This window comes from Notothenia coriiceps, unplaced genomic scaffold (genome assembly GCF_000735185.1).
Source record: "Notothenia coriiceps isolate Sejong01 unplaced genomic scaffold, NC01 NC01_scaffold00024667, whole genome shotgun sequence".
NCBI classification, from domain to species: domain Eukaryota; kingdom Metazoa; phylum Chordata; class Actinopteri; order Perciformes; family Nototheniidae; genus Notothenia; species Notothenia coriiceps.
Window position 1 is genome coordinate 606,436 of NW_011357368.1, and position 10,588 is coordinate 617,023.

General features: G+C 41.1%; 2 protein-coding genes across 7 annotated transcripts in view; one reads left to right on the forward strand and one right to left on the reverse strand.

Annotated features, from left to right (window-relative positions):
- The window catches only part of LOC104955149 (Kv channel-interacting protein 2), a 182,767-nt gene that overhangs the window by 11,683 nt on the left and 160,496 nt on the right, over positions 1-10,588 (reverse strand). The window lies entirely within an intron of this gene.
- Positions 5,471-10,588, forward strand: part of LOC104955366 (liprin-beta-2-like) — a 15,162-nt gene continuing 10,044 nt past the window's right edge. Inside the window, exons 1-8 of the mRNA XM_010782694.1 lie at positions 5,471-5,731; positions 6,569-6,661; positions 7,189-7,281; positions 7,646-7,757; positions 9,106-9,167; positions 9,307-9,382; positions 9,492-9,574; positions 9,733-9,800. Of these exons, the coding sequence (XP_010780996.1) occupies positions 5,540-5,731; positions 6,569-6,661; positions 7,189-7,281; positions 7,646-7,757; positions 9,106-9,167; positions 9,307-9,382; positions 9,492-9,574; positions 9,733-9,800 (779 nt within the window). The 5' untranslated portion in view covers positions 5,471-5,539. The remainder of the gene's footprint in view (positions 5,732-6,568; positions 6,662-7,188; positions 7,282-7,645; positions 7,758-9,105; positions 9,168-9,306; positions 9,383-9,491; positions 9,575-9,732; positions 9,801-10,588) is intronic.

A 10,588-nucleotide genomic window follows, 5' to 3' on the forward strand; every position in this document is an offset into this window, starting at 1 on the left:
TGTGCCTGTGGGCAGGTCCTCTTTACACAAGAGATGAACAAAAAAATGGGATGATGGAGGGGAGAGCAAAGGGAAGCTGTGGGAGAGAGAGGTTTATACACACGGCTTGATCTGTCTGCAGCTTGATTAATGATTCTCACAGTCAGAATGAGAACTATAACTACGGTATAGCTGCTGAGCCTCGGGGAGCACACATATTAGTGCAGCCTTGAGAAACTCAACAACAGTACACTTAATTAGAGGCATACTCAAGCTCGTTGGTAAACAAGATGACAACAAGCAATAAGTTCATGTTCCAAGTCAGAAACTAGGCTCATGGATGCTCCAAGCACAAGCATCATTCAATGTCAATTTAGGTGAGAGAGAAAACTGAGGCAAGCGAGTGCCTCAAGTATCATAAGAGCGATGTTCCAGGCCTCTGCTTGCACTGAAGCATTAGACATTATTACAAAAGGCTCTGTATGACCACGTAAACTAGATTACTGAAGAGATTTAATTGAAAAAAAGGTTCATTAAATGTAATTTACTTGGTCATATTGAGTTATAATACTTAAATAATTACAATACCCTAGTTTGCATGCATATTATGGACACAATGAATTACAGGATACAAAAATGCAGTGACATATTGAGGCCAGTCAATTCTTGAACACAGTCTGCAGTCTGAGAGTCAAATCAAGGATGAAAGTGTGAGAGATTAAGGCTGGTCGCACGTATCTGTCATTATCTCTTATATAAAGCTCAACTCTATCTGTCATTTTCAGAGACAGAAATATAAGATCAATTCATTGCAAATAAACCAACAAAAAAGTCCCCTTTAACTTTAACTCAGAAATGACGTGTCTGTGATTCCAGAAATATTGTAAGGCACTGACCTTTGACCTTGGTACTGTTGTTGCGGCTGTTTCTAATAATGGTAACATAAACTTTGGCCGACTTTACAGCTGTCCTGTTGTAACCCTGCATGCAACGATTCTGTGACTTGGAGGTCATCAGATGTCTCGACTCTTGACGTCTACTGTAAAGCTGCTGTGGACAAAATCTAAATAACATACAAACAATGCTTTGACAACATTTAAATGCCTATATATATATTACCAGTATGTCAGCATGTACTGTATCTAAAAGCATCTACAAACGAAAATACAGTTGTGCTTTGAAACGTAATGTCTAAATAGTGTACAGCCACACTAGGAGCTCTCTGAAACTGTACTTAGGCACAGCAGGGATCTGAGCTAAATGCTAATGTGTGCATGCCAATGTGCTTTGGCTCATTAGCATTAAACACAGTGCAGCTGAGACTGATGTAAATGTCATTAGTTTGCCAGGGTAATTAGTCACACACTTCAACCTAATGATGACACTACTATACATACAAAGTCATCGAATCCCCAAAGTGTCTACAATTCATCCTGAAGGGAACATAACATTTCAGGGCAATTCATCCAATAACTGTGCAGACATTTCACAAAAAAAAACACATGTTAACCTCACAGTGGCGCTAGAGTGAAAGTCAAGGGTTTATCAGGGCATATTCTCTGGGGATCACAACATTTCATGGCAATCCGTCCTGTATCAACACATCGACATCGCTTTTGGACATTTCCGTTAGCATAACTAACAATCAACCAAATTGAGCAATTCTTCAACGCTACTCTTGATATACAAGTTTAAAACATCTACAACTGTTGATATGCTCACACATCAAGCTCTTCACATGACAGCTGTCCCTTCAATGCTAATCAGAGATGAGCTCTTTGAAGCTGTGTCCAACTGAGCGATCATGTTGCTCCATTTGCTTTGAACAGCGTGTGTGATATAATTAGCAGGCCAGTGGTGAGGGTACATAACAGCTTCCAAAAAGCTTCCTCAGGCAACTGTTTTTCCCCCTTGACTTCCACTCATCAACTCAAAACGTCTTGTTAGGGCAGTGGGGTTCCTCCAGGGCAGACAATCACAGATGGACTTATTTGAGACAAGGATGTGACACCTGTATTCCGTACCAAGAGATGAACTGATCTTAATTGAATGGTGGTCGTGCACCAGCTTATACTGTAGTAAATACTGATCTACGGCATATGTTTACAATTACACCCACACGCGCACTAAGACAGTTATATAATATTAGGATAATCAGTCTTAGTTGATTAGTCTGTGAGGCATATTTTGCCTGAAGCCAGCCACAGTCTAATTGAAATACCTCCATATTTAGACATGTACCTGGGCAATTATTCCTCTCAAAACTGATTAAAATGTCGAGAGGGGAGAGCGTGTGTATGTGTGTGTGTATGTGTGTGTGTGTGTGTGTGTGTGTGTGTGTGTGTGTGTGTGTGTGTGTGTGTGTGTGTGTGTGTGTGTGTGTGTGTGTGTGTGTAAATGCGTGCAGTGAAGAAGACACACAGGAGGTCATTGACAAATGGTGCTCAAAATTGGCTAGTGTGTTTCCAATTAGATAAGTGAAAGACGAGAATCATTTGCATAGATCATTAGCTTTTAAGGATATTTTTAATACAGCGTTGTGGGACAAAAACAGATGTATTCTACTGAGTCCTTTCAGCAGAAACTACAGAGAGCTGCTAATGAAATGTGCTCATGTGAGACGGAGGGATCAGAGAGGTTTTCTCCCTTTTGAGAAAACAAGACGTAATGGATTATTTCTTTGTACATCAACACGTATATACTGACATTCAAAGGAATAGTTATATTTAGACATTGAGGTTTTGGTCATACACTATTTTGCTAAATGGCCATGTGCCTGGGTTTGGATACAAATAGAAGATCAGTTGAAGATAAAACTACTTGGTGGTAAATGTGAATATTTGAAGGTGTGAATACAACTTTACAACTATTAATGATTAAACATGTTTAATGGAGATGTATCTTACCTCTTAAGATCAGCCGAGCATAACATCCTTTATGGCCTTTTAGTTGAAAAAACGTGATACTTTGCTTTTAAATTAGTGTTTTTAAATGCCCTTTTACAATATGTTTCTTAATGCTCTTAATGTCTTTCATTTTTGTAAAGCACTTTGAATTGCCTTGTGTTGAAAGGTACTATATAAATAATCTTGCCTTGCTTTGCCTTACTTTTTTTCCCCAGTAAAAATGTATTTAATTATTAATAAAGTTATTAATTTTGATTATTAAACATTGGCTAGATCTACCTTTTTTCTCAGAAACTGGATGGGATAAAACAAGTTCCCCGCAAGTTGTTCACAGCATCAAGTTTGACACAAACATGTTTTAAACAAGCATACACAGCCTGAAAATATCTAACCTTCCAATACACTAATTGCAACCATTAACTTTTACACCTGCAGAGGGCAGTGCAAGGTAAGACATTTGGGTAGGAACCCTGTATTCATGAATGCTGCTCCCCTCTAGCTATTCTTTCCGTCTCTTTGTTATTGTCCCTCATTTAAATTCTACTCCAGAGACCAGACAAACAGTGGGAGGGTAAAGAAAGATCACAAGCCATTAACAATTTCCAACACACTCACACAAACATTCACATAACACTAATAGTGGTAGTAACACTCATGTATGGTATAATGACAATGTGTCAGATCAAACCTTAAGTTGAGCAAACATCATTACGACATTACGACATCATTGCGACTGTGGCTGTGAGGGAGTGTGGTCGTCTTTCAACCAGAAGGTTGTGGGTTTGATCCCAGCCCATGCAGTCAACATGTCGATGTATCCTTGGGCAAGATACTTAACCCTGCCCAAGGATACATCGACATGTTGACTGCATGGGCTGGGATCAAACCCACAACCTTCTGGTTGAAAGACGACCACACTCCCTCACNCGGTTCGTGCGCTGTTGAAGTCTGTCGGCTGTCGCTGTCGCTAGAAGGTTCAGTCTAAGCCACCCATAGACTTAAGTCAATGCTTCATCCCTCTCACTTGGTCGATCGGAAGTGAAGTTCCGAGAACGGAATAGTCATGCTCGAGACGGCCGTAGCTTGTTGCTCCGTCTTGAACACTGTCTCTTCGGCCTAAGGCGTCGCCGCTCTGAGCTCAGCCCGTTATGACTTACCACTTTAAAGACAAAATAAATAACTGCGACGTGATTTACATGCTAGAAATAAACAGTAGACAAGGAGTGTGCAGGCGTCTATAACAAAAAAAAAATTAAAATACAGTAAAATCCACATGTACAGTTAAACGACCTTTCGGGTACGGGTGACGTCTACTTACACATACGACGGGCTCTCTTAGACCGTGCCACTACCTTGGTTATTGTCAAACGTTGAATGGACTGGTCTATCGTCTAGGACGTAGCCCACCACATAGGCGCACCATGGGCTGCCGCACTGGGCGTTTTTTTCCACTAAACGCCCACCATAAAAAAGTTGCGAAAAAGCCCAGCAAGACCCATTTGTTTCTAACTACGCCCAGCCAACGCCCACAACGATTATTTATATAAATTTGTTATTATTAAATAAATTACAAATTTAGGAGTCTGGACAGGAGGCGTCCTGGCGTATTATATTTGGAGACGTCCACGTAGGATAGACGACGACTCGCGTGGGTAAACTTACCGACCTCCAACTTCGAGAGATATCGCCTCTTACTGTCGGTAAAAGTTATTGAGAAGGAGTTCTCCTTAGGTTGCAGACCCTCCGAAAACCACAGTAGGATCTACCCTTTTACTGGTTGTAGGTCCGAAAACTCGGTTTATACGTTGACACACACAATATTACGTGCAACAGTGACGAACTATATATACGCCCAAGCCCAGCCCCAATGCCTAGAACACGGCCGCCAAGCCCAGCAACGCCCGTGATAACCGTTATAACACGAACCCGCCATTTGGACTGATGGCAATATTTGCCACGTGTGACGTCACCGCTCGTTCGGGAGTGATCGGGGGCGTACTCGGCAAACTTCGGAACCAACATCGGTTTTTAACGTATATGTCATTTAATTATGACCAAACTTTAAACATTTTTATTTATTTTTATTCTGGTGATATCTAAACTACATGTTAAAAAACACCTGTGTTAGATGCATTACATGGCCTTTAAGTATTGTCATTAAGTCAACTTTGTTTAAAATCCAACATCCGTATGAAAAGTTAGCCTTTTAATGTTTGACATTTAATTACTGCTTGAGGTCCAATCTTAAACCCTCTAAAACATATTCGTGATTTTTAGCTCCCTGAATAAATTGGACCCAATGATCCATTCCCTCATTAAGAGTGCTGTTAGTCCGAAGATCACAATCCAACCCTAGCCCACCACCTGCAATCTCTCATGACTGATAGTGTTTGCTTCCTCACCTCTCTGCTTGCAAACTGGACTGTCCTCTTTCTGCAGTTAATCTAGAAAAACCTAGACAACGTAATGTCCTCCCTCTTTTCCTGTAACAGATTGGATGTGTTTACGCTTATGGTAAACAAATATATGTTTTTATTAAGGGACGCTTCTTTTTGCTCTTCGTCTCACCAATTAATCTCTTCTACTTCATTTGTCCCCCATTACTCCGTCCCTCCTAGTGTGTGGTAAATCTCATCAGTGATCTTCAAGAGCAGATGTGCAGGTTTCAGGAAGAGATCAGCACTCGTATTCAGGAGAAACGGGCACTGGAGGAGAGGGAGGCCCAGCAGGGGCAACCCAGAGGCAGCGACCCCCCGGGCCACAGCCTGGGGGCCGGGTCAGTCAGCTCAGACCTGAGCCTGGCTGCCTCCGACCCCCTGAGGCCCGATGGAGGACAGAATGTACATGTAGGGAGACATAATGGCTGAACTTATCTTTCACTCCTTCCCCACCATTTCTTCTCTTCCTCCCTTCTCACTTTAACCGGTCCACCCATCACACGGTATTGGACATTTCCACTGAATCAAACTAACACTGCTCTTGTAGTTTCTTTGCAGAATGTCTGTGTGTGCGCTACAAGATGCTTGGGTCACTCTCTACTCTGGTTTTTGCAGACATGGATACTTTGATTGGTTTTCCAAATACTTCCATACATCTGAGGAGTTATTAAGGTTGTTGAATGAGTCAGTAACACCATAGGGAAACCTAGTAAGTAATGTGAGTGACCTACTGTAATGGTTGCATGAATATAAGAGGGCAATAGTTGCAGCTTTCTCCGCTCAACTCCTCAAGAATTTGAAGCATTTGGAAAAACACATTTCAACCACTGGCTGGTAGGGCCTTGGACCAGGCATTGTGTCATTATCCGATTTGATGTGGTTTGCTTGCATGACAGTGGTTACTTTCTCTACTAACCAAGTTGACATCTGTCCATTTCCTCCTACAATGACCAAGTGGATGGGTCATGTTACTGTACATGTCATTTAACAGTATGTTTTGGTGTGCAGGCTCGACAGCTTTAGTCTGGTTCTGCTTCCTCAGGTGTATCCTTCTCCTGTTTGCTGCACGTTGAGGTATCTTTTTCAGGAGGATGATGTTTTTATCTATTAACCACTTCAGTTCAGTCCTAGGGACCTCTATAACCACACTGATTGTCACCTGATGTTTTCATTTCCTCCCTTGTTGGCTTGTGGACAGTTCAGAAGTGTTTTTGTAAACAATGCTGTGTTTTATTTTTTCTACAGGATTTGCTTCAAGAGGTAAAGCAGCTGAAGAGAGAAGTGGAGGATTTGCAAGGCGAGAAGGGCCAGTATGAGAGAAAAATCAAAGCCACAAAGGTACATTTTAAACCAACATGTAAAACCAAATCCTCAAATCTTTATGATCAGCCAGCTGTTACACATACAGTATATACATATAGGTTATATGTTTTAGTACCTTACCCTGTATGTAATGTGGAACTCTTACTGTAAGTATCAAGGTCACAGTCGAGTAGCATCATTTTATTCTCAATTTTTCCACAATAACACCTGACATAGATATATTTGCTAAACCTGAAGTCTGTTCTGTAACTGATGAGGTGAACTTAGTTTGGTTGCACTCCAAGGCTTTATAACTGTGAACCAATAGGGTTTAAGGGGTAATTATCCCTAAACACATTGTTTGTTGTTGCAAATTGCAAACTGCCAGTGCTTCCTTCCTCCTCTCCTTTCCTCTTCTGTATCTACGAACCACTCTCTGCAGCTCTTTCTCTTCACTCTCCTTTGTATTCCCCTCATCTCATCTCTTCTCATCCGTCACATCCTCTTCCTGTGTCTCTGCTCTGTCAAGCTCTATCTCTTACTCTCTTCATGTGTGTTACCAGTCGCTCATGAGCCAGCTGTCCAGTCTGCAGCTGAAAGTGGAGCACATGCAGCTGGAGAAGCAGCAGTGGGAGGAGAGCTGCCACAGTGCACAGGTGCCCCCTCTTCCTCCTTTTCTGCTGCTTGTCTTCTTGCTCCTATTTGCCTTGTTGTTGGAATGGGGATTTTAGCACAGGGTTTGTAAAGTCCTATCTGAGCTTTCAGAGTTCTAGCCCTACCTTGATTGAATGTGGAATCATTCAGTACCTGTTTTTTTGTCCCATTGTGTAGTAGTGGGTTTTGAGGAGATGCATACATTATTAACAGCTAACCATGCTTTGAAATTAAATCAGCCCAAAGATTTGACAAATCCCATTTTATTCTACTTGACTCGATGTGGCTCTCACATAAATGACATCAACCTATAAATGAAACCTGAAATACTACTACAGTACATATACGTGTACTCTTTCTCCACAGGCCGACATATCAGAGCTGCAGCAACTCCTGGCCTCCAAAGACGCTGAGATCGAATGTCTGGAGACACAACTGATGGCAAGAGGCGGCACAGCTGACGAAAACACAGAGAGAGGTACACAGCTGACTGACCAATCACATTTGTCAGCCACATTACTGAATCATCTAATCAACATGTCTCTTTCCTTTGCTTGACTTGTATCTGACTCTTTGCCTACTGTAGAGGAGGAGTATATCAAGCAGCTGATGAACAAATGTAAGGCATGGTGTGCTGTTTCAGCTGGTCTCATTTTCAACCTAACTGCTCTGCTTATAAGCCATGTAACAATCATTTTGTCAAGATATGTTAGTTGGTTACATACAATTATTCAGTATAATGTTGTTGATCGTTTTTGTGATATCAGTTCAAATCTAAACAAATCCAGAACATAAACATGTTTAAGCCTTTTAGCCTCATCATTAGGTTTATGGTGGTGGAGTGTTTGGTTTAATTTTGTGTTGGTTGTAGTAAACTTTCCTGTTTCATTAAACCAACGTCGATAAGTCTCTCAATCCTTTCAAACCGGTCTGCTTAACATGATTTTCCAATAGTTTTATGAGTGTTGAGTAGTGCAACATGGAATGAATAAATACATAGAGGATTTTGTCCCACTTATACAATGGCTACTGTCCAGACAGTGGCATATTTTAAATCAAATTAGAAATGCTTACTTATCAAATTAGAAATGCTACTTATTAATGCTACTTATTAAGGCTTTACCAGACTAATCCTGACTAATTGTGAATTTAGACCATAGAAAAGCTCTGCATATTTAGTTGAGGTGACATTACACAGTGCTGTCAATCTCTCTCGCTGCGGCAGAACCACACACAAACCCCAGTGTTGCTGTCTGCAAAAAGGTTTATATGTTTTACCACAATGCCATCAATTGCATCTTTTACGTTAACACCCCCCTCCTCATAATTGCTGTAGCTGTAGGTTTGGTTTTTGTTCTTAATTTGTATCCCAATATTAATCTTCAAAGCTCCTTCAAAGCTATAGTGTAAGATTGTTGTAGTTCCTTTTTAAGATGTGTTTTTGCATTTGAAAGGATATGAAATGTCATGTGGTTCAGCTGTGTCTGTTTGTGTGTTTTGTGACAATATTTTAAGAGCTTATTTTGTGTAGATATTTCCTTTAGGATTCCACAGGATTACTCAGGTTGTTGGTATTTGCATTGAAGCAATACACAGCAACAATTCTATCACTGTGAAAATGTGCAGTGTGTGTGTCAAAGGTGATTGTGTGTGGCCAGTCGTGCTGTCACTATGCATTTGTTTTGCCTGTTTATTCACATTAGCATGGCAGTCATGTCTGTTGCCAACATCCAACAGGCTCCCATCAGATGCCCTAAATTACAGAGACTTGTGCTTACTGCGAGTCCCAAAATGTAATTTTCACCCCTCCTTTTTTGCTTTGTTAGACCAAGAATACCAGAGGCTGAAGGTTGGGATGGAGTCTTTGTTAGCTTCAAATGATGAAAAGGTAAATTAAACTGGGTTTACCACTATTACCATGACAAATATTTCTTTAATGTTCCGTTTAAAAGTTATTTTGAAGAAAAATAATTGGTCCCCTTATTTTACTTGATTTATATAATGTATGTGTGTATTGCTGTTAACAGGAGCGACGTATAGAGGAGCTGACCATTCTGCTTGGCCAATACAGAAAGATGAGGGAAGTCATGGCACTCACACAGGGTAAGAATTACATAATTTTCTCTTATGCAATATGAGGTTTGGATGAAGTACAATGTAAGATACAGGTTTTCTTTGTGTTTTTTGATGTATCAAGTTTGTGTTTAACCAGGGAGTAGTGATGAGGATCTGAGTGGCAGTTCAGGAGTCAGAGCCTTCACACATAAAGCACACTCTGATATTGTCAGGTCACAGGTAAGATGATCAAGTATAAACCTTTTTCCAACCTACATTCAATGCACTTTGCATATCATCCTACAGGATTCATGTCCTGTAAAACAGCTTTCTGAAAATGGACCCCCCTACACATTTACAAAAGTAAATGAACTAAATTGTATTTTGCCTTTGCATAGATGTCATCGCTGTCATCTTCTCCATTTGTGCTATCTTCTTCCCCCTACCAGAGAGGATTTGATTCTAGGTATAAACACACAAAATACACATGCAGCAAACATCTCACAAGTTGCTTATCCATTTCAGTGTTTTACCTAGCATAGATGGCGGTCAGCACTCCACTAATTAAGAGAAACAGACAGCTAGAGCACAGGAGCTCAGCAATGTACTGCTGTGGACGAAACGTGTCTCACTTATAAAAGGAGTGGCTGTGGCTTGGAATCAGAGGGTCAGTGATCCCCAGTCCCTCCGGATCTTTGGGCAAGATACTAAACCTCTAATTGCTCCTGTAGGAATTGAAAGTGTTTGCTTGTTGCTTTGCATAAAAGGGTCAGCTAAATGACATGTAATGTTGTTTAAAAGGAAAAGGTCCTTCTAAAAAAGTTCAAGTGTACACATATTTAAACAATGTTCACTGCTTTACCTCACCATCACACAGCCCTGATGGGGAACTGCAGCCTTAGGCGCATTCACACCGCAGTACTTTTCCCACAAAGGTTCATGAGAACTTAGTTCATCAGAACTCTTTAGTTCTGATGAACTAAGTACAGATTGCGTTCACACCGGAATAAATCCCTGGGGGTGGATTAGGCAAATGAAGCCGCTGACGTCACTCCTTCTTCTTCTGCTTTGGGTTTACTGGCAGGCCGCAAACAACTTCACGGCGTATACTGCCGCCCAAAATCCCCGGCCGGAAGTCCCCGGTTGTTTGGGACTGCCTTCCGAGTAAATCGCCAGAACGCCGACACCTCCTCATCTCCACCACTCCCATGTTTTATTTTGTGTTGCCATAAGTTAGTCTCTCTGCGTTTCTGC